At 46.3% G+C, this 24,638-nt stretch overlaps 1 protein-coding gene and 1 long non-coding RNA gene across 5 annotated transcripts in view; one reads left to right on the top strand and one right to left on the bottom strand.

The window, feature by feature from the left end:
• LOC140392075 (uncharacterized) overlaps window positions 1-7,194 on the bottom strand; it is a 48,465-nt gene extending 41,271 nt beyond the window's left edge. The window contains exons 1-2 of the long non-coding RNA XR_011935238.1: window positions 6,969-7,194; window positions 43-145 (exon numbers count right to left, since the gene is read on the bottom strand). This is a non-coding gene — a long non-coding RNA (uncharacterized lncRNA). The remainder of the gene's footprint in view (window positions 1-42; window positions 146-6,968) is intronic.
• Window positions 7,195-7,846: 652 nt separating this feature from the next.
• Window positions 7,847-24,638, top strand: part of asmtl (acetylserotonin O-methyltransferase-like) — a 75,105-nt gene continuing 58,313 nt past the window's right edge. For 2 of the 4 annotated variants that reach the window (XM_072477307.1, XM_072477304.1), the window contains exons 1-2: window positions 7,847-7,985; window positions 9,864-9,997. In XM_072477307.1, coding sequence (XP_072333408.1) covers window positions 9,905-9,997 — 93 coding nt within the window. In that variant the 5' untranslated portion in view covers window positions 7,847-7,985; window positions 9,864-9,904. Of the gene's footprint in view, window positions 7,986-9,115; window positions 9,139-9,215; window positions 9,237-9,863; window positions 9,998-24,638 lie in introns of those variants that run through there. The other 2 variants (XM_072477306.1, XM_072477305.1) reach the window with 2 other exon arrangements.

Raw genomic sequence — 24,638 nt, 5'->3', positions numbered from 1 at the left:
CCAAAGATTCACCACCCTCTGAGTGAAGAAACTCCTCCTCACCTCAGTCTTAAATGGCAATCCCCTTATCTTGAGATTATGTCCTCTGGTTTTAGACTCACCAGCCAAGGGGGGAGCATTCGATCTTCATCCACCCTGCCAAGCCCTGTAAAGATGTTGTACGTTTCAATAAGAATATTATATATTTGGGCTTTTGTAGTAGTGTGCAATATCTCTTTAAGAATGGAATCACATGACTTATGTGACATAATTGGTTACTTTGCGGGCCTAGTGAAGACCTATTCAATAAACCTCTGCGAATCTTGCATCAAACCACGTGCTGCGGCAATCTATTTCCTTTGTACTGTTCGTCCAAAGATACAACAATTTACAAAAAGAAAAATGGCGACCAGGAAAGGATCAGAAGTAACCAAAAGAAAGAAATATATATTTTTCAAAATATAGCAAAATCTTTTGATCAGTGGAGTGCAGCAGCCTCAACATATCAAACGGTCAAGTGATTAACAGAAGGTCAGAAATCACTAGTTTTGGAACCGGTAATGTATTGGGGGCAAGGTTTTTAAACAGGCAATTTGAGGAGTCAGATTGTGGGACTCGCCATGAGCAATGCAGTAAGACATGAGATAGAGCGGGGACAGAGCACAAAATATTGTCAAAACTTGCATGCCGAGTTAAAGCTTATATGAGTTAAAGCTGATGAAAGTTACAGCTGTTACAAATTGATAATCCATCTTGCACAAACTAGACCATTGAATTAAGTGAAGGGAGAGAGCATTCCAATACTGTGAAAAATTGAGAAATTTTAGCACGATGGGCTCATTCGATGATGATGGGACCCCTACTAGTAGAGATGTATAGTGAGTCGGTCAGTAGGAGGGAGCTACCGTCCACATTATCTCAGGCTTCAATTTTGCTTATTTTAAAAATGATAAGGACCCAAAGGAATGTGGGTCGTACTGCCCAATATTGTTTCTAACTGTGGATATGAAGTTGTTGGTGAAGTGCCAACAACGTGTATAGAGGACTATGTGCCGGGAATGATAGGCGAGGACCAAAAGGGGTTCGTGAAAGGGCGGCAGCTGTCGGCGAATATTAGAAGGCTGTCTAATGTGATCATGATGCCCCTGGAGGGCCAGGAAATGGAGGTGATAGTGTCTATGCATTTGGAGAAAACATTTGACCGGGTTGAGTATTTGTTTGAGGTGTTGGAATGGTTTGGGTTTAGGCAGAGGTTCGTAGGTTGGGTTTGGTTGCTGTATAGGGCCCCATGGTGAGTGTTGTATGAACATTGTACGCTCGTGGTATTTTGGTCTGCATTGGGGAATGAGATTTTGATTTGATTTATTATTGTCACATGTATTAGTATACAGTGAAAAGTGTTGTTTCTTGCATGCTATACAAACAATGCATACTGTACATAGGGAAGGAAGGAGAGACTGCAGAATATAATGTTACAGTTATAGCAAGGAGTAGAGAAAAGATCAACTTAAAACGAGGTAGGTCCATTCAAAAGTTTGATGGCAGTAGGGAAGAAGCTGTTCTTGAGTCGGTTGGTACGTGACCTCAAACTTTGGTATATTTTTCCTGACGGAAGAAGGTGGAAGAGAGTATGTCCGGGGTGCGTGGGGTTCTTAATTATGCTGGCTGCCTTTCTGAGACAGCAGTAATTATAGATAGAGTCAATGGATGGGAGGCTGGTTTGCATGATGGATTGGGCTACATTCACGACCTTTTGTAGTTTCCTGCGGTCTTGGGCAGAGCAGGCTCCATACCAAGCTGTGATACAACCAGAAAGAATGCTTTCTATGGTGCATCTGTAGAAGTTGGTGAGGGTCGTAGCTGACATGCCAAATTCCCTTAGTCTTCTGAGAAAGTAGAGTCGTTGGTGGGCTTTCTTAACTAGAGTGTCGGCATGGGGGGACCAGGACAGGTTGTTGGTGATCTGGACACCTAAAAACTTGAAGCTCTTGACCCTTTCTACTTCGTTCCCATTGATGTAGACAGGGGCATGTTTTCCACTACGCTTCCTGAAGTCGATGACAATCTCCTTCGTTTTGTTGACATTGAGGGAGAGATTATTGTCGTCGCACCAGTTCACCAGATTCCCTATCTCATTCCTGTACTCTGTCTCGTCATTGTTTGAAATCTGACCCACTACGGTGGTGTTATCAGCAAATTTGAAAATGGAGTTGAAGGGGAATTTGGCCATACAGTCATAGCTGTTTAAGGAGTATAGTAGGGGGCTGAGGACACAGCCTTGTGGGGCACCGGTGTTGAGGATGGTCGCGGAGGAGGTGTTGTTGTCTGTGGGTTAGAAAGTTCAGGATCCTGTCGCAGAGGGAGGAGCCAAGGCCAAGGTCACAGAGTTTGGAGATGAGTTTCGTAGGAATGATGGTGTTGAAGGCTGAGCTGTAGTCGATAAATAGGAGTCTGACATAGGTGTCTTTGTTATCTAGGTGTTCCAGGGTAGAGTGCAGGGCCATGGAGATGGTGTCTGCTGTGGACCTGTTGCAGCGGTAGGCGAACTGTAGTGGATCAAGGCAATCCAGGAGGCTGAAGTTGATTCTTGCCATGACTAACCTTTCGAAGCACTTCATGATGATGGATGTCAGAGCCACTGGATGATAATCATTAAGGCACGCTGCTTGGCTTTTTCTTGGTACAGGGATGATGGTCGTCTTCTTGAAGCAGATAGGGACCTCAGATTGTTGTAAAGAGAGGTTGAAGATGTCTGCGAATACCCCCGCCGGCTGATCCGCGCAAGACCTGAGTGCTCATCCGGGTACCCCATCCGGGCCAGTGGCTTTCCGTGATTTGACTTTCGAGAAGGCTGCTCTGACGTCTGCATTGGTGATCTCAGATACAAGTTCATCGGTGGCTTCTGGGGTGGAGGGCTCGCTCTCGCTGACCTCCTGCTCAAAGCGGGCACAGAATGCGTTGAGCTCATCAGGGACGAGTGCGTTGGAGCCAATGATTTTACATGCCTTCATCTTGTAGCCCGTTATTTCTTGCAGACCTTGCCATAGACGGCGGGGATCCGTGTGGCTAGCCTGGTACTCGAGCTTGGTTCGGTACTGTCTTTTGGCACCTTTGATGGATTTGTTTAGATCATATCTGGCTTTCTTGTCGAGGTCAGGGTCGCCTGACTTGAATGCCTCAGTCCTATACTTCAGCAAGCAGTGGATATCCCTGTTCATCCAGGGTTTCCGGTTGGGAAACACGTGGATTTGCTTCTTTGGCACACAGGGTGGGTGTCCGCTGTCTCCGTTGCTTTTTGCTTTGGTGATTGAGCCTCTTGGAATAGGACTTAGAGCTTTGCGGGGGGTATCGTGGTGGTGATGGGGGGGGAGAGAATGGAGCATCGGATCTCCCTAAAAGCAGACAACCTTTTGTTGTATATTAAAAAACTGGAAGGGTGGCACGGTGGTGCAGTGGTTAGCACTGTACCTCACGGTGCAGAGGACCCGGGTTTGATCCCGGCCCTGGGTCACTATCCGTGTGAGGTTTGCACATTCTCACCATGTCTGTGTGGGTCTCATCCCCATCACCCAACGATGTGCAGGGTAGGTGAATTGACAATGCTAAATTGCCCTTTAATTGGAAAGAAAATTGGGTACTCTAAACTCATATTTTAAAAATTACAAAACTGGTGGAGATCATGGGGATGCTGGGGGAGTTTGACTCATTCACGGGGTATAAGCTGAACATGGGGAAGAACAGGTATTCCTGGTCAATGCGCGGATGAGGGGGAAGGACTTGGAGAAGTTTCCTTTTCAGCTGGTCGGGACGAATTTCCGATACCTGGGGATTTGAGTGGCGCATAGTTGGGCCCAGTTGCACAAGCTGAATTTGGCTAATCTGGTGGGGTGGGCAAAGGAGGATTTTAAGAGGTGTGATGTTTTGCCGCTGTCATTGGCTGGAAGGCTCCAGACAGTTAAAATGATGGTGCTGCCGAAGTGTCTGCACGCCTTCCAAGATCTTGTTCCCACATCTTTCTTTGGAAGGTTCAATATGATCTTGGAGTTTGCATGGGTGGGCCATGTACCCCAGATTATGGGGGAAGTATTGGGAGAGAGATAGATGAAGCTAGCGCTGCCAAACCTGAACTATTACCTGCTGAATGTTGAGAAGCGCAGTGGAGGAGAAGTGGGTACGAGGTCGGATGGAAGAAATCACATGTAGAGGAATGAGTTCAATGGCATTGTTATTGACACCTCTTCAATTCTCGCCTGCCAGTTACTCTATGAGCCCGGAGGTGGTATCAGCCCTCAGGTATGGAATCAATGCTAGCAGCATTTTAAGATGGAAGGTTTGTCATTGTGAGCGCCGGTCTGTGACAATCACAGGTTTATTCCTGCAGGCCTGGACTCCATATTTAGGGTGTGGGAGAGGGCAGGAATGGAGTGCTTTAGGGAGACGTTTGCAGAGTTGGGAGAGCTAGAGGCAAAGTTCCAACTACCTAGTGGGAATGGGTTTCAGTATTTGCCAGTGTTGCTAACTTTGGTTGGCTCTTAATTCATAATTTGCTCTGTTTGTTTAACCTTTGCTCTAGAGTCGCCAGGTATCTTTATGATACCGCCACGAGGTTCAAGTACTGATCAATAACTCAACACACCAGTTAGTAAGATTCAAATCAAAACACATTTATTATACACAGTAAATCACTACTCATGCATAAACTCTACTTTCTAGACTATTCCTATCACTAAAAGGCCTATACTTAGCTTTGGAATTGGCCCACCAGGTCAGGGGAACAAATGGCCTTTCGTTCAGATCCTGAGTCTGCAGGATTCAAAAACTGGTGTGGACTGGTAGCGAGGAGCGCCTATCTCGTAGCGAGCATTGACTTGAGACTTACTTCAGTGGCGTGGCCGCTGGACAGGTCACTCTCAGAGGTTGCTTCACGTTGTTGAGTGACCCTGTCAAGAAGCACGATTTGAACTTGGGGGCTTTACTTTATAGTCCCCAGGGGCTTCCTGCCCTTCGGGGCGGACCCCGTACCTGGTTCCAAATTATTGGACTGCATTCCGATCACTTGGATCGATTTCTCCAATACTGGAGTTGTTCCCTGATCGCTGGGCGGTCCCTAAATGTCCATTGGCCTTCCTTTGTCTTGGCTCCTGCTGGCGCCGAGGTATCTGGCTTGGCTTTATTCACCTTAACTGTTGCAATTGTGCCTTGGAATCGCTCATTACTATGCAGGTGGCTCCTGGTTTCAGTGCTGTCTGTTTTTTTGCAAGTTTCAAGACACATGATTTCTGTACTTGCTAATCTTTGCCTGTGTTGGCTGAATTTCCCCTTAGTCTTTGAGGTTCTCCATTTTAAGTCGGGAAGTGGCCAACCCAGGTGGCTACACCAGTTAGACACTTTGTTCGGAAGGAGTGGCTACATTTCCAAAGTTATAACCCACGGCACTACAAGTTAAGATTTGTCCGAGGATACGACTGGGGGAGAAGGGTCTTGGCCATATATGGGGAGTTGACAGAGAAAGAGTGGTCACTGGTGCAGGAAATAAAAGGGAAATGGGAAGAGGAGCTGGGGAAGGGGGGGTTCTAGAAGCAGGGCTATGGAATGAGGCTTGGCAGAGGGTAAACTCATCCTCCTCATCCAGTTCAAAGTGGTGCATAGGGTGCACATGACGGTGTCAAAGATGAGCCGGTTAAGCAGCATGTTGGCGCAGTGGGTTAGCACTGCAGCCTCACGGCACCGAGGTCCCAGGTTCGATCTCAGCTCTGGGTCACTGGGTACTCTAAATATATTTTTTAAAAAGATGAGCCAGTTCTTTCCAGGAGTCGAGGATAGATGCAGGCCATGCACAAGGGAACAGACGAATCATGTCCACATGTTTTGCGCATGCCTGAATTTGGAGGGGTTTTGGAGGCCTTTGCGGGAATTATGTCAAAAGTGCTGGGGGTAAAGATGGCTCCAAGCCCGTGGGTGGCAATATTTGGAGTTTTGGAAGAACTGGGAGTGCAGGTAGGGAGAGAGGCTGATGTGTTGGCCTTTGCCTCCCTGATATCCCAGAGGGGAATATTATGGAGCTGGTGGCAGGACACGGAGCTACCTAAAGCGACAGTGTGGCTAAATTTGGCGGAGGTTCGGCACCTGGAAAAGATAAAGTTTGTAAACCTTCACACTTAATCACATTATATTCTATCTGCAATGTTCTACCAGGCTTGGCGGGCCAAGTAGACTACTCCAGCTCCTATTTCTTATCTTCTTTTATGGATGTATTCTATATGGACTTGCAAGGGTGTTCGCTAAGGTTCCAAAATATATCCCCCAATCAACAAGATTACTACCACAATACTTGAAGGATGTGGGGGATTTGGAGAGGGTGCAGAGGAGATTTACCAGGATGTTGCCTAGTCTGGAGGGTGTTAGCTATGCGGCGAGGCTGAATAGACTTGGACTGTTTTCATTAGAACGACGGAGGTTGAGGGGTGATCTGATAAAGGTCTACAAGATTATGAGATAGAGTGGATGGGCAAGCGCCCTTTCCCTGGGTGGAGGGGTCAGAGACCAGGGAGCATAGATTTAATGTCCGTTGGGCAAAGTTTAGAGGAGGTGTGCGAGACAGGTCTTTTACACAGAGGGTGGTGAGTGCCTGGAATGTGCTGCCAGGGGAGGTTGTGGAAGCAGATAATTAACGGCGTTCAAAAGGCATCTCGACAAATACATGGGTAGGATGGGTATACAGCCTAGGAAGTGCTGAGGGTTTTGGCCAAGGGTGGTATCATGGCCGGTGCGGGCTTGGAGGGCCAAAGGGCCAGTTCCTGTGCTGTATTGTTCTTTATTTTGAAACAACATTTCTGGATATCACATAACTGTGGGACCTTGCTGTGCACAAGTTGATTGCTGTGTTTCTTACTTTACAACAGTGACTGCATTGGACGTAAAGTGCTTTAAGACTGTGAAGTTATCGTTCCAAGACTTCACCACCAATGTAAAAATTTCTGTCTTCTTACCTGTGTGGTAGGTAACTCGTGCTACTCAATCTTGGTTGATGGTGAGGTCTTCTGAATCTCGATGAAGACTCAAACTCATCCAGTAACAACAAAGGTTTATTGAGTAACTATAACAACAAGTGCATGAGTTCTTTACTTTAACTTTGATACTAGTGATAAGGTTAACAAGATCTAACTACAATAACTACACATAACTCCACTAGCCATCTGAACTATTCTGATATTGTCCTGGTCCTAGTGCACCCGAGAGACTGCCTAAAACCCAATGTGGCTGCTTTTTATACCCCCGTTGGTCTGGCCCTCTAGTGATCATGTGGTGCTGCTGATTACTCATTAACCCCTTGTGTACATGCACATACAGAGATCACTACAATTTCTATAAAAGCAAATTACTGCAGATGCTGGAATCTGAAACGAAAGAGAAAATGCTGGAAAATCTCAGCAAGTCTGGCAGCATCTGTAGAGAGAGATAAAAGAGCTAACGTTTCGAGTCCGATGACTCTTTGTCAAAGCTAGCTTGAGATTTTCCAGCATTTTCTCTTTCACTACAATTTCTATCGTCTCTATCAATTTCTTTCAAAATTCTAAAAACTTCAAGCAAATCACCCGTTTATATCTTCGATATTGCATGGAATAAAGGAGTAGGGTATTTATTCCTCATAATTTGGCCCTTGAAGTCTTGGTAAGTCTGGTGAATCTGCACGCCATTGCTTCGCAGGACTAATGAATAATAAATATTTGGAGTTTGTTTTGGAAATAAATTTTCAGCTCCAATTTCAGAACTCAAGACACTCTCTGAACCACTCCTGGGCCACATTTCAACCACAGGTCCCCTCCCCCCCGTCACAACACCAGCATGGGAGGGAGGAGGGGCCCCGGCCGGCCCTGGCGCGTGCGCAGTGTAAACCCCCTCGCTCGTGTCTGGGCCCTCAACGCTGCGCTTGCGCACTGGGGACTCAGAGCTGCGTCGGCGTCCTTTGCCCCGGTCTCAGTCCCTTCATTCCACCATAACAACAGGTAAGACATGGAGAGGGAGAGGGAACGGGAACCCGGCGGTGGGGGGCGACGGATTGTGTGGGGATGTCAGGGCTGTCCCCGGGAGAGGAATCGCTGTGAGAGCCCCCCCCCCCCCCCCCCACCACACACACACACACACACACACACACAGGAGAGAAGCTCTGTGAAGATTGGACAAGAGCGGACTGCATTGACAGCTATTTATCAAGGTGTGTGTGAGGGTGTATGTCAGTGTCTGTATGTGTGTTTGCGTGTGTGTCAGTGTCTGTGTGCCTGTCAGGGTCTGTATATGAGTGTGTGTCAGGGTCTGTATGTATGTGTCTGTGTGTGTCAGGGTCTGTATGTATGTGTGTCTGTGTGTGTCAGGGTCTGTATGTATGTGTCTGTGTGTGCCAGGGTCTGTTTGTATGTGTGTCTGGGTCTGTGTATGTGTGTCTGTGTGTGTCAGGGTCTATGTCTGTGTGTGCCAGGGTCTGTATGTATGTGTCTGTGTGTCAGGGTCTGTATGTATGTGTCTGTCAGGGCCTGTATGTATGTGTCTGTGTGTCAGGGTCTGTATGTACGTGTGTCTGTGTGTTCCAGGGTCTGTATGTATGTGTGTCTGGGTCTGTGTATGTGTGCCTGTGTGTGCCAGGGTCTATGTATGTGTGTGCCAGGGTCTGTATGTATGTGTCTGTCAGGGCCTGTATGTATGTGTCTGTGTGTGTCAGGGTCTGTATGTACGTGTGTCTGTGTGTGTCAGGGTCTGTATGTATGTGTGTCTGTGTGTGTCAGGGTCTATGTATGTGTGTCTGTGTGCCAGGGTCTGTATGTATGTGTGTCTGTGTGTGTCAGGGTCTATGTATGTGTGTCTGTGTGTGTCAGGGTCTGTATGTATGTGTGTCTGTGTGTGTCAGGCTCTATGTGTGTGTTTGGGTCTGTTTGCACATGTGCCAGTGCCTGCGCGTATGTCAGTGGCTGCACATGTCTGTGATAGTGGCAGTGCCTGTGAATGTGCCACTGTATATATATTCCGGTGTCTGTTCGTGTGGTTCTGGGTTTGTGTCTATGTGTTGCTGTCGGAACAAAAAATAGAAATCCAAAACAGAAATCGCTTGAAGTTATCAGGTCTGTTTGCATCTGTGGATAGAGAAAGTCAGATTTGATGTTTCAGGTCAGTGACCTTGTCGGAGCTGTGATGTCAGTGTGCATGTGTATTTTATTTGTGTTTGCTGATCCTTTAAAGAAGTGTAATGGAACAGGGTTTAGATTGTAAGTTTGGAATTCACTGTCGTTTCTTGGGCTCCAGGCTCATCTTTCATCTCTTGTTGGCTTTGACAGCAAAATAAGGAATGTAAAGTTTTATTTAAGCTTAAACATAAATCTGAATTAAGAACATCAGCTCAGTCAGGAACAAACGTAGCTTGCTTAAACATTCTCAATTTAAGAATGTTGGATTCGTTTGATGTGTACTTTTATATCTTTGTTGAAGATTGGTTGGGACAAAAATGTTTTAAAATTTGAAAGATGAAAATTTTTGTTTTACTCAAGAGGATGGTGAGCATCTGGAATGCACTGCCTGGGAAGGTAGAGGAGGTTGTAAACCTCACAACTTACAAAAATCACTTGGATGAGCTCTTGAAACACCATCACATTCAAGGATATGGGACAAATGCTGGTAAAGGGGATTAGCTTGAGATTAGAAGTAGTTATTGTCAGTGCAGGCTCGATGAGTTGAAGGGCCTTTTCTGCTCTCGCGCTCTCTCTCTCTCTCTCTAAGGTGTTTGGTGCTCCAGATTTTGACCTGCGCTGGTGTAACCAGGTGTTTGTCAAAATTCCTATGATATATTGGCTGGCTGCAGAGTTTATTATAATTACCTCTCTTTTTACTCTTTGCAGGCAGTGAGAATACTGAAAATTAAACTTGGTTGACAGGCATCATGGTGCTGAATCCAGTTATTTCCAAACTTGTTGGGAAATGTGTGGTCCTTGCCAGTGCCTCACCACGCCGAAGAGAAATTTTAACCAACGTTGTAAGTACAGGTTTACTGTTACGAAACAATCCACTTGTGGCCAGACTTTATGCAGTGAAATAAGATCGTTGAAAAACTCAGTAATGCAATTTTGCTGTAAACAAAATGTGCGCCAATTTAAAGATAGTTTAGATCAACAGTGGTTTTCCAATTAGCTAGGTTAATTCATTGACATCAGACATGTAGTAATCCCTTTGTACCTCACTCTTCCTTACCTCTAATCATTCCGAGTATCCGACCGTTGATAGTGTATTCCCTTGCCTTGTCAGTCCTCACCGACTGCAGGATAAAGACATTGCTGAAAAGAGAGACACATTGCCAAAGTGTCGTGCATGCATCAGGACAAACACAAGAATGCCAAATTGCAAAATGTTCATAATATATGCTTTGGCAACATGTTTTTCTTTCCATCAATGCCTTTATCCTGTACTAGCGGAGGACTAATAAGGCAAGAGAATACACAATGAACAGTAAAATGCTATGATGTGGAGATGCTGGCGTTGGACTGGGGTGAGCTCAGTAAGAAGTTTTACAACACCAGGTTAAAGTCCAACAGGTTTGTTTCGATGTCACTAGCTTTCGGAGCGCTGCTCCTTCCCCCGGTGAATGCTAGGAAGTACAGAGGACCAGAGGGACTCTGGGGATCACGTCCAAAGATTCCTGAAGGCAGAAGGAAAGGTAGATAAAGTGGTTAAGAAGGTATACTTGCCTTTATTGGCCAAAGCATAGAATATAAGAGCAGCAAGTTTATGTTGGAGCTGTATGAAATGCCCGTTAGGTCACAGCTAGATTACTGTGTGCAGTTCTGGTCGCCACACCATACGATGGATGTGATTGCACTAAAGAGGGTGCAAAGGAGATTCACCAGGATGTTGCCTAGGCTAGAGCATTTCAGCTATGAACATAGAACATTACAGCGCAGTACAGGCCCTTCAGCCCGCGATGTTGCGCCGACGTGTGAAACCACTCTAAAGCCCATCTACACTATTCCCTTATTGTCCATATGTCTATCCAATGACCATTTGAATGTCCTTAGTGTTGGCGAGTCCACTCCTGTTGCAGGCAGGGCATTCCACGCCCTTACTACTCTCTGAGTAAAGAACCTACCTCTGACATCTGTCCTATATCTATCTCCCCTCAATTTAAAGGTATGTCCCCTCGTGCTAGACATCACCATCCGAGGAAAAAGGCTCTCACTGTCCACCCTATCCAATCCTCTGATCATCTTGTGTGCCTCAATTAAGTCACCTCTTAACCTTCTTCTCTCTAACGAAAACAGCCTCAAGTCCCTCAGCCTTTCCTCATAAGATCTTCCCTCCATACCAGGCAACATTCTGGTAAATCTCCTCTGCATCCTTTCCAATGCTTCCACATCCTTCCTATAATGCGGCGACCAGAATTGCACGCAATACTCCAAATGCGGCCGCACCAGAGTGTTGTAAAGCTGCAACATGACCTCATGACTCCTAAACTCAATCCCTCTACCAATAAAAGCTAACACACCGTACGCCTTCTTAACAACCCTCTTAACCTGGGTGGCAACTTTCAGGGATCTATGTACATGGACACCGAGATCTCTCTGCTCATCCACACTGTCAAGAATCTTACCATTAGCCCAGTACTCTGTCTTCGTGTTATTCCTTCCAAAATGAATCACCTCACACTTTTCTGCATTAAACTCCATTTGCCACCTCTCAGCCCAGCGCTGCAGCTTATCTATGTCCCTCTGTAACTTGTAACATCTTTCCGCACTGTCCACAACTCCACCGACTTTAGTGTCATCTGCAAATTTACTCACCCATCCTTCTACGCCCTCCTCCAGGTCATTTATTAAAATGACAAACAGCAGTGGCCCCAAAACAGATCCTTGTGGTACACCACTAGTAACTGGACTCCAGTCTGAACATTTCCCATCAACCACCACCCTTTGTCTTCTTCCCTTTGTCTTCTTCCAGCTATCCAATTTCTGATCCAAACTGCTAAATCACCCTGAATCACATGCCTCCATATTTTCTGCAGTAGCCTACCATGGGGAACCTTATCAAACGCTTTACTGAAATCCATATACACCACATCAGCTGCTTTCCCCTCATCCACTTGTTTGGTCACCTTCTCAAAGAACTCAATAAAGGTTTGTGAGGCACGACCTACCCTTCACAAAACCGTGTTGACTATCTCTAATCAAATTATTCCTTTCCAGATGATTATACATCCTATCATAAACCTTTCCAAGATTTTGCCCACAACAGAAGTAAGGCTCACTGGTCTATAGTCACCAGGGTTATCTCTACTCCCCTTCTTGAACAAGGGGACAACATTTGCTATCCTCCAGTCTTCTGGCACTATTCCTGGAGACAAAAATGACTTAAAGATCAAGGCCAAAGGCTCAGCAATCTCCTCCCTAGCTTCCCAGAGAATCCTAGGATAAATCCTATCCGGCCCAGGTGACTGATCTATTTTCACACTTTCCAGAATTGCTACTACCTCCCCTTATGAACCTCAAGCCCTTCTAGTCTAGTAGCCTGAATCTCAGTATTCTCCTCGACAACATTGTCTTTTTCCTGTGTGAATACCGACGAAAAATATTCATTTAGCACCTCTCCTATCTCCTCGCACTCCAAGCATAACTTCCCACTACTGTCCTTGACTGGCCCTACTCTTACCCTAGACATTCTTTTATTCCTGACATATCTACAGAAAGCTTTTGGGTTATCCTTGATCTTACCTGCCAAAGATTTCTCATGTCCCCTCCTGGCTCCTCTTAGCTCTCTCTTTAGGTCCTTCCTAGCTAACTTGTAACTCTCGAGCGCCCTAACTGAATCTTCATGTCTCATCTTTACATAAGTCTCCTTCTTCCTCTTGACAAGTGTTTCGACTGCTTTAGTAAACCACGGTTCCCTCACTCGACCACTTCCTCCCTGCCTGACAGGTACATACTTATCAAGGACACGCAGTAGCTGTTCCTTGAAGAAGCTCCACATTTCCATTGTGCCCATCCCCTGCAGTTTTCCTCTCCATCCGATGTATCCTAAGTCTTGCCTCATCGCATCATAATTGCCTTTCCCCCAGATATAACCCTTGCCCCGGGGTATATACCTATCCCTTTCCATCACTAAAGTAAACGTAATCGAATTGTGGTCACTATCACCAAAGTGCTCACCTATCTCCAAATCTAACACCTGTCCTGGTTCATTACCCAGTACCAAATCCAATATGGCCTCGCCTCTCGTTGGCCTATCTACATACTGTGTCAGGAAACCCTCCTGCACACGTTGGACAAAAACGGACCCATCTAATGTACTCGAACTATAGCGTTTCCAGTCAATATTTGGAAAGTTAAAGTCCCCCATAACAACTACCCTGTTGCTTTCGCTCCTATCCAGAATCATCTTTGCAATCCTCTCCTCTACATCTCTGGAACTTTTTGGCGGCCGAGAGAAAACCCCTAACAGGGTGACCTCTCCTTTCCTGTTTCTAATCTCAGCCCATACTACCTCAGTAGACGAGTCCTCATCAAACGTCTTTTCTGCCACCGTAATACTGTCCTTGACTAACAATGCCACCCCTCCCCCTCTTTTACCACCTTCCCTGAGCTTACTGAAATATCTAAATCCCGGCACCTGCAACAACCATTCCTGTCCCTGCTCTATCCATGTCTCCGAAATGGCCACAACATCGAAGTCCCAGGTACCAACCCATGCCGCAAGTTCACCCACCTTATTCCGCATGCTCCTGGCATTGAAGAAGACACACTTTAAACCACCTTCCTGCCTGCCGGTACACTCCTGCAACTTTGAAACCCTACTCATGACCTCACTACTCTCAACCTCCTGTATACTGGAGCTACAATTCAGGTTCCCAAGCCCCTGCTGAACTAGTTTAAACCCTCCCGAAGAGCATTAGCAAATTTCCCCCCCCCAGAATATAGGTACCCGTCTGGTCCAGGTGCAGACCATCCCGTTTGTAGAGGTCCCACCGACCCCAGAATGAGCCCCAATTATCCAGAAATCGGAAACCCTCCCTCCTGCACCATCCCTGTAGCCACGTGTTCAACTTCTCTCTCTCCCTATTCCTCGTCTCGCTATCACGTAGCACGGGTAACAACCCAGAGACAATAACTGTTTGTCCTAGATCTAAGTTTCCACCCTAGCTCCCTGAATTCCTGCCTTACATCCCCATCCCTTTTCCTACCTATGTCGTTGGTACCTATGTGGACCACGACTTGGGGCTGCTCCCCCTCCCCCTTAAGGATCCCGAAAACACGATCCGAGACATCACGCACCCTGGCACCTGGGAGGCAACACACCAACCGTGAGTCTCTCTCGATCCCACAGAATCTCCTATCTATCCCCCTAACTATGGAGTCTCCAATGACTAATGCTCTACTCCTCTCCCCCCTTCCCTGCTGAGCAACAGGCACAGACCCTGTGCCAGAGACCTGTACCCCATGGCTTAACCCTGGTAAGTCATCCCCCCCAACAGTATCCAAAATGGTATACTTGTTACTAAGGGGAACAGCCACAGGGGATCCCTGTACTGACTGCTTCCTCCCAGCCCCTCTCACCGTCACCCATCTAGCTTTATTCTTCGGAGTAACTACATCCCTGAAGCTTCTATCTATGACCATCCCTGCCTCCCGAATGATCCGAAGTTCATCCAACTCCAGCTCCAGTTCCCTAACGCGGTTTCTGAGGAGCTGGAGATGGGTGCACTTCCCACAGATGAAATCAGCAGGGACACTGACGGCATCCCTCACCTCAAACATTCTGCAGGAGGAACATTGCACTACCTTCCCTGTCATCCCCTCTAGATTAAAAAAAAAGAAAGAAAGAGCTTACCTGTTATTCACTCCCCTTCTCAGCAAGCACTCACTCAGCAACCTCTGCGCCCCGCACGATAACACCTGAGGGAAAATAAATAAAAACTACTTACCAGTCAGCAGCCAATCCCTTACCTGCAGGCTATGACTTAAAGGTTCAACTTTCCACTTCTACCTGCCCTCGGGCCTTCCTCTTGATCCTTACAGCGGTTGTTTTTTGGTTAGAGGAGGGATCGGGAGGGAAACACTGATGAAGTGTTTCAGGTTTAAGTGTCACTTGACAAGAGCTCCTCCACAAACCACCTCCAAGTTAGGGTGAGCACACAGATGTATGCAAATTTCCCCTGCAACGGCCAATCAGCAGCTCCGCTCTACTGCCCTCTGCTGGATGCTTGCCTTCACTTGAACAGCTAGGGTCTCTTGTTCAGGTATGCCTCCAAGTTCGGGTGAGCACACGGACGTATGCAAATTTCCCCTGCAACGGCCAATCAGCAGCTCCGCTCTACTGCCCTCTGCTGGATGCTTGCCTTCACTTGAACAGCTAGGGTCTCTTGTTCAGGTACGCCTCCAAGTTAGGGTGAGCCCACGGACGTATGCAAATTTCCCCTGCAACGGCCAATCAGCAGCTCCGCTCTACTGCCCTCTGCTGGATGCTTGCCTTCACTTGAACAGCTAGGGTCTCTTGTTCAGGTACGCCTCCAAGTTAGGGTGAGCACAAGGACGTATGCAAATTTCCCCTGCAACGGCCAATCAGTAGCTCCGCTCTACTGCCCTCTGCTGGATCTGAAGAGAGGCTGGATAGACTGGGATTGGTATCCTCAGAGCAGAGAAAGCTGAGAAGGGATTGGATTGAGGTGTATATGATTATGAGGGATATAGATAGGGTGGATAGGAAGAAACATTTCCCCTTAGCAGAGGGATCAAAAACCAGGGGGCACAGATTTAAGGTACTGGGGCAGGAGATTTAGAGGTGATTGAAGAAAACCTTTTTCACCCAGAGGGTGGTGGGAATCAGGAACGTTCTGCCTGAAAGGGTGATAGGGGTGGAAACCCTCAACATTTAAGAAGCATTTGGATGTGCACTTGAAATGCCGTGCACTTGAAATGCCGTGCCATACAACGCTATGGACTAAGTGTTGGAAAATGGAATTAGAATGGCCAGCATAGACATGATGGGCTGAAGAGCCTCTTTCTGTGCTGTAAATCTGTATGACTATGACTAAGATATCTGCGCCCTACTAATTCTGGCTTTTTGAGCATCTCAAATTTTAATCGTTCCACTGTAGGCTTCAGCTGCAAAGGCCTTAAGTTCCACAATTCCCTCCTTAAACCTCTGTGCTTCTATTTCCTCCAACACTCCTTAAAACCTACTTCTTTGATGAAGCTTTAGGTTGATTACTATTATATAAATGGAGAAAGGCTGCAGAAAGCTGCAGCACAGAGGAACCTGGGGGTCCTCGTGCATAAATCAAGTTCATGCATGCAGGTTTAGCTGGTCATGGGAAAAGCAAATGGAATGTTGGCCTTTGTTTTAAAGGGACTGGAGTATAAAAATAGGGAAGTCTTGCTTCGACCATGCAAGGCACTAGTTAGAGCACTCTTAGAATACTGCAAACAGTTTGGTCCCTTTATCTAAGGAAATATATACTGGCATTAGAGGCAATCCAGGGAAGGCGCACTAGGTTGACCCTGAGTATGGAGGGATTTTCTTATGAGGGGAGGTTGAGTTGATAGAGCCTGTACTTATTGGAGTTTAGAAAAATGAGAGTCAACCTTATTGAGACATAAAGATTCTCAGAGGGCTTGACAGGGCAGATGCTGGGTGACTATTTCCTCTTGTGGGAGTGCCTAGGCCCAAAGGACATAATGTCAGAGTAAGGGGGCCATCCATTAAGACAGAGATGAGGAGGACGTTCCTCTCTCAGGATGGTTAATCTGTGGAATTCTTCACCACAGAGAGCTATAGAGGCTGGGTCATTAAATATGTTCAAGGCTGAGATAGACACATATTTAATCAGTAAGGGAATCACGGGTTTTGGGGATAAGGCGAGAAAGTGGAGTTGAAGATTATAATTTCCGATCAGTCAGGATCTCATTGAATGGCAGAACAGGCTTGATGGGCCGAATGGCCTACTTCTGCTCCCAAGTCTTCTGGATTGCCATAAAATCTCCTGCTCTAATAAGTGGTTGGGTGTCGAATTTTACTTTATAATGCCACTCTGAGGAGCTTTGGGACAATATTAATACAAGTCATTGCTCATTTTAAGATCTTATAGCATTTACAGTGCAGAAAGAGGCCATTCGACCCATCAAGTCTGTACTGGCCCTTAGAAAGAGCACCCCACTTAAGCCCACACCCCCACCCTATCCCAGTAACCCCACCTAACCTTTTTGGACACTAAGGGCAATTTATCATGGCCAGTCCACCTAACCGACACATCTTTGGACTGTGGGAGGAAACCGGAGCACTCGGAGGAAACCCACGCACACGCGGGAAGAATGTGCAGACTCTGCACAGACAGTGACTGAAGCCGGGAAGCGACCCTGGAGCCGTGAAGCAATTGTGCTAACCACCGTGCTACCGTGCTGCCCCCACTGTGCTACCATTATGTATGTGGTTATATTAATTTCCTTTGTGCATTCTTATTATTTTGTACAGTCAGCTTTTTTTTTTAGTAGTGAGGAAATTAGCCTGTCGATTATTTTTATGATATGCCTGTTTTATAAAAGACGGATGTCTATACTGTCGGGAAAGTTATCAATATTCAGGAATAGGAAGTGCATGTGGATGTTAAGGGATGCCAACAGTGAGTCATTAAAAGCTTTAAAATGATAGAAGCGATTGAGATGGGTTGGAATGCCCGTCTTGGGAAACAGTGGGTTCGATAGTCTTGATCTGATGAGTCTTGATCTAAGCAGAGGAATATGAATGGGTATGATGTTGCACACAGCCCCTTGTGGTGGGGCGGGGGGTGGTGGGGCGGGGGGTGGGGGGGGGGGGGGGGGGGGATTAGAGAGAAATCAGTTAAGTGTTAAAATGAAGATCCGAGAAATTGGAGGTTGATGGTGAGGGACTAGTAGTCATTTCTTGCCTTGTCTAGTGGCATCAGATACGGGCGCAGCATCTGAGTCTTGCCCAGATTTGGGTTTTAAGGATTTAACACTCTATGAGGGTCAAATGTTTGAATTTCACTTCTTTTAACTGAATGGACATTGAAAATATTTAGTACATTTTCTCTCATTGCACTTTGCCTAATCTCCAGGTACTAATATTTTGAAATAGAAACTATTTTACGTCATTCTTGCTGGCTGGCTTTATATGTTGGCTTGTAGTATAGCTTGATCTGTGTTTATTTTTAACTGTTCCGAGAAGTTAAATATCCCAACCTAGTGAAACCTGTATTCAGTGAACTCATTTACAATATTGTACAAGTCTGTTTATTTATTTTTAGGTTTCTCATTAACTTTCCCACTCCTTCATGAAAAATCTTTTCTGATTACATTTAGGTTAGCAGCAACCCAGTTCCATTCCTGCCTTGGGTGGAGTTTGCACTTTCTACCTGTGCCTGCGTGGGATCCCTCCGGCTGCTCCAGTTAATAATAATAATCTTTATTGTCACAAGTAGGCTTACATTAACACTGCAATGAAGTTGCTGTGAAATGCCCCGAGTTGCCACATTCCGGCGCCTGTTCTGGTACGCGGAGGGAGAATTCAGAATGACCAAATTACCGAACACGTCTTTTGAGACTTGTGGGAGGAAATTGGAGCACCCGGAGGAAGACACAAGGAGAACGTGCAGACTCCGCACAGACAGTGACCCAAGCTGGGAATCAAACCCGGGGCCCTGCTGCTGTGCAGCAACAGTGTTAAACACTGTGCTACCATGTCGCCACACAGTTTCTTCCCACAGTCCAAAGATGTGCATATTAGCTAGATTAGCCATGCTAAAATTGACCCTTGGTGCCCACAGAGCTGCAGGTTACATAGTTACGGAGATAGGGCGGGAGGAATGGGCCTGGAGATTGTGCTCTTTCAGAGGGTTGGCGCAGACTCGATGGGCCAAATGGCCTGTTTCTGCACTGTAGAGATTCTACGGAATTCAACTAATGTAAGTGGATTACCACTTGTATTTAAATAATATTTAAAAAAGTGCTCACCCAGTTCTTAATTTGTCAGCAAATTTTTGAATATTGCTGTTTAGTATTAGCAGAATATTAAGTGTCAGACTGGGCTCGGGTGTAGCACACTCTTCTGAATCAGATGGTCACTGTCCAGCTTTGGGATGAGATATTGAATTATGTGGCCTCTTGGATGGACATAAAAGATCCGTGGCCCTATTCAAAGGAGAACAAGGGTGTTCTAGAATCTTGACCGACAGTGAGCCCGTAGTCAACACTTAAGAACAGACTATCCTGCCATTTGTTCTGTTGCTTTTTCGGGGGGAATCTTGCTGTGCTCCAATTAAATACACGTTTGCTAGATTGCAACATTGATTGGACTTAGAATCATACCGCTTCGAATCATACAGGATAAATGCAAGAATGCTTCAGCAACATAGCTCTCCTTTATGCAAGTTCTGTACTAACTTTGGCCATGCTAAATTGCCCCTTAATGTCCAAAGTTTGATGGGATTAAGGGGATAGGGTGAGGAGTGGACCTGGGTAAGGTGCTTTTTCGGAGGGTCGGTACAGACTCCTCATGCACCGTAGGGATTCTATAACCCAGGATAAATTATTCATGATGATGCACATATAGTTGATTGGATAGCAAATTTACAGTAAAACAGGAAGCAGATAAAGGGTGGCCATTTTGATTGGAGAAGGGTAGAAATGAGCATTGCACAAGGACGTGTGCTCAGTCCCCTCTCGCACATAAACAGAGGAATACTCTCCATTTGCCTGGATGAGTGCAGCTCTAACAACACTGAAGGAGCTCAACACCATCCAGGACAAAGCAGCCCGCTTGACTGCTCCCCTTCCACAAACATTCAAACCCTCCACCACCGCCAAACTGGCAGCCGTGTGTACCATCTACAAGATGCACTGCAGTAACTCACCAAGGTTCCTCAGATAACACGTTCCAAACCCATGACTATTACCATCCAGAAGGAGAAGAGCAGCAGATACCTGGGAACCCCACCATCGGGAGATTCCCCTCCAAGTCAATCACCATCCTGACTTGGAAATATATCGCCGCTCCTTCACTGTCGCTGGGGCAATACCCTGAAACTCATTCCTTAACAACACAGTGGGTGTACCTGCACCCCAAGGACTGTAGCGGTTCAAGAAGGCAACTCATCACCATCTTCTGAAGGGCAACTAGGGATGGGCAATAAATGCTGGCCTAACCAGCGACGCCCACATCCTGTAAATTAGTTTAAAAAACAAAAATCCCCCCCTCCCATTTCGGTGGCCGGAAAATCGAAAGGGAGTCCCGAAACAGCTTTTACAGCGGCGGGATTTCCCTGCTTGTTTGTAACCCCACCTCCTCGCCAGTGACGTCATGGGATTCCCGCCATACAATGATGCGAATGAATGCATTTGAATATAATTAGTGAGCCTTCCCATTGTAACATCCAGCCCATGCAGGAAAGTCCCCTCCCCTGCGGCATGACGATATGTCAGCAGGGCTTTACAAACAGGGAACTGGCTAACAGAACTCGACAGGCGTGCACAGGTAAGTATATCCCCCGGGGGAGGGGAAGTGGGTCATGCTCAGGCAGTGCACGTTGGAATGCCCTTTAAAAATGGTGCTCTGATCTTTTGAAACCTGATGTTCAGCCTGCTCCGCCAGCTGGACATCGTGAGACCCGTCTCCTGGATTTTACTTTTCAGAGAGTTCAAAATTTCACTGGGAAAAGCAAGCAGCGCCGCTGGTGGTCTACATACCGCTTTTCCCACCTGAGTTGGTGCTTGGGGTGGAGTTATCTCATATTTTATAGGACGATCCTTGAAAGCAGAGATGAGGAGGAATTTCTTCAGCCAGAGGGTGGTGAATCTGTGGAACTCTGCCGCAGAAGACTGTGGAGGCCAAATCACTGAGTGTCTTTAAGACAGAGATAGATAGCTTCTTGATTAATAAGGGATCAGGGGTTATGGGGAGAAGGCAGGAGAATGGGGATGAGAAAAATATCAGCCATGATTGAATGGCGAAGCAGACTCGATGCGCCGAGTGGCCCAATTCTGCTCCTATGTCTTATGGTCTATGGTCTTTCCAAAGTGTGTTAATGATCTGAACTAGGGAACAAGTAACTCCATCAGAATTTTCAAATGTTTGCCAACTGGGGGTAAATCTGACAGTGAGGAAGAACATAACATAGCACACAAAGACATTAGGCAAATTTGCAGACGGGCCCTTTGAGTGGCAAATGAACTTGAGAATGGATGCATGTTTGGTGCCGAAAGTAGAAAAGTTGGGCACGATCGACTGGCTGTGTTACACCCGAAAGGCAGTGCATGCGGTGCGACGTGGCAAGTAGGTGCCGGGAGATACCTTTTACGGGAGTTAGCTGGGTCGCCATGTGTCGCAACATTTAATTCTATCCTGTGAGATGTTGCGATGTGAATCCTGGCCATTGTGGATAGATGACTTTCTGACAAATCTGCATAATAGACTGAGACAGCTAGTCTCACTCTGATATGCACTCCCATGATCTAACCAAGGCATTGGGATGTAACCCCTTCACCTTGGAGACCTCGGGCAAGTGCCGTTCAGTGCTGGTCTCCACAAACGGGGACCAGACAGAACAACACTTCCGGGGATCTCCCAGGGAATTGGAGGCACTCGGGTGTTTGCCCTCTGGGCGGGGTGGCACCCAGGCACTGCTGATGCCACTACCACTTAAGTGCCAGCCTGGGAATGCTAAGGTGCCCGGTGGCACTGCGAGCCGGAAGGGGCATCGCTGTCGTGCCAGGCTGGAGTGGCAAGCTGCATTTTTCCCGCGATGGGGATCAAGCCCGGTGGTGCTCTGTGCGGGTGCAGGGAGGTACATGGGGGGCCTGAGGATCCCCTTCTAGGGCTTTGGGGGGTTCGGGGGTCGTGTCCTGAGGTGGGAGTGAGAGATAGGGATGCGATTTAAAAATGGCTTCCCCATCTCCTTCTGCACTGAAGAGTTCCGGCAAGCGGAAACAAGTACGAAATGCGGCCTCATCAGCGAGTTTCCCACTGAGGCCCCGGATTTACCCGAATAGAAACAGAGTTCCATTCGATTGGGGGGGGGGGTTTCACAGCACTCTGAAATACCCAGTCAAATGCACTGGTTATGGGACGCAGTTCCCATTCGGGTAGATTGCGCCCATTATCTACATTTTAATTAACGGTAGAAGGGTAAAGACACCTAGGGGCAAAAAGAACATCAAGACACTGCAGAAAGTACAAAAAATAGATTTTTAAGGATGCTGCAGAGGTCACAATAGTACGAAAGATTGAACAATTTTGAAGACTTAGAGGGGACCTGATAAGAGTTAGTTAAAATTGTGAATGGGTTGGATAGGGTAGATGTGGAGTGAATGCTTCCGCTGATGGGAGAATTCAAAACGAGATAAAAAAACGAATACTGCAGATGCTGGAAGTCTGAAATAGCAACAGAACATACTGGAAGCAGTCAGCCGATCTAGCATCGGCAGAGAGAAAAGCAGAGTTTAAATTGTGGGTCTGCCTGCACATAACCTGAAATGTTAACTCTGTTTCTCTCTCCACAGATGATAGGAAGAGTATTAGGAATTTGGGTCCAGAAATGGGGCCCACGATGTAGCTGGCAATTTGGGGGTTAAACAGGCGAAAGGAAAAAATTACCAGCAGCAGAGTAAGAGGAATACGCCCACACCCAGAGTTACCTTGTCCTATTCAGACTTAACCTCTTATTGAGAATGCCCCACTTCAGCCAGGATGATCCACTCAAGAACAATTGTCATTCAGGGCAACCTTGTTTGATAAGCCATTAGCCCATCACAGAGTCTGATGACCTATTTGTCCATCAATGGAAGGTTAGTTACATATGATCGGCATAGTTCTGTTCTTTTGTAGAAACGGGAGTGGGAAACAAGACAGCCCAGATAACGATAATTGTTTCAAGTCTGGCCACCTCCGGGAGAACCTTTGTTTGAAGGGCTTGGTGGAGCCTAGACAGAGCGCGAGGGAAGAAATGCTGTTTTGAGCAGTTCCAGAAAAGGCCTTGGAAACCGAGCAGAGAGGTAATGAAAGTTGCCACTGAGGCAGACTTGGAAAAAATATTCTGAATAATTGTCCCTAACAGAAGAAAAGTGGTTCAGTCAATGCAAGTTTTCCTTTAGTCTTTTTGTGTAAGTGGAACAAGAGCTGCCTTTTCATGTTCAGTGTGGTTTAATGGGAACCTGTGTGTTAAGGTTAAGAAACTACATGTAATCTGTTAGAGTTAGCTGAAGTAAGAGTTGAGATATTGCTTTATTTTATTTTAATAAAGTTTGTTTATAAAATAACCAAGACCTATTGCTTATATTATCACTCCTGGAACAAATCGATCCTTCTGCACAGTCTTCAAACTTAAAAACGTGTTGTGTCTGGTTCAGTATCTTAGCCATTGTTGAGGACTGACCAGACACCCATAACACTGACTTGCTGAATATTTCCAGCATTTTCTGTATTGTGCCATAAATACAAGGTGCTTATTAATACCTTCAACAGGGAAATCAGGAGAAATTTCTTTACTCCGAGCAAGGTTGGAATGTGGAACTCACAACCACAACACACACTGGAGGCAAATGGTACTTGAGAGGAAAGGAAATAGAAAGCTGGGCAGCACAGCTCCAGGATCCCAGTTCGATTCCCAGCTTGAATCACTGTGTGGAGTCTGTACGTTCTCCCTGCGACTGCATGGGTTTCCTCTGGGTGCTCCGGTTTTCTCCCACATGTCCCGAAAGACGTGCTGTTAGGTGAATTGGATATTCTGAATTCTCCCTCTGTGTACCCGATCGGGCGCCGGAGTGTGGCGACTCGGGTCTTTTCACAGTAACTTCATTGCAGTGTTAATATAAGCCTACTTGTGACAATAAAGATTATTATTCTTAATGCTGAGAAGGTGAGGTGGATAGAATGGAAAGAGACTTGGTGAGGAGAAAAATAGCGCAGAGTAAGTGGGATGAATGCCCCATTTCTGTGCCACACATTCTGTGTATTTCAATCTAATTAATGCCCTCCGAAGAGGAATCATCTTGGCGATCGGGATGTTTTAAGGTTGAACAGTAAGGCTTTGATCAGAATTGTTTCGGTCAAGGCTCATCGGAATAGTGAATAAAGAGTACTGATTTTAGGGTGACTGAAGCAATGGAGTTTTATGGTCTGTACCCATGGAGGGAATGAGGGTCAACACCATTGGACTGGCTAATTAGACTGGCTCTTTGCTTTGATGGGGGTGCAGGAAAAATGGAGAAACACGGCACTTTCGATGCAAACTATCACTCAATGGTAACTAAGTGATGTAAACGATCAATCAGTACCTATCAATTAATAATAATAATCACTTATTGTCACAAGTAGGTTTCAATGAAGTTACTGTGAAAAGCCCCTAGCCTCGACATTCCGGTGCCTGTTCGGGGAGGCCTGAGGGAAATTGAACCTGCGCTGCTGGCATTGTTCTGCATTACAAGCCAGCTGTTTAGCCCACTGTGCTAAACCAGCCAAAGGGGAAACATCAAAGTTTTAATGATGAATGAAACTTTTCCTTCTTGTTGCACAAGTTGAGATCCTTCATTGTCCTGAAGGTATTGATGAAGGTCCAGTATTAAATGGGGCACTGCTTTGTGTGCAGTTAATTCGGGAAAGACCTGCTACTCCCTGTTATCCGA

Source organism: Scyliorhinus torazame, chromosome 15 (genome assembly GCF_047496885.1).
Source record: "Scyliorhinus torazame isolate Kashiwa2021f chromosome 15, sScyTor2.1, whole genome shotgun sequence".
NCBI lineage: Eukaryota > Metazoa > Chordata > Chondrichthyes > Carcharhiniformes > Scyliorhinidae > Scyliorhinus > Scyliorhinus torazame.
This window is presented reverse-complemented; position numbering and strand designations above follow the sequence as displayed.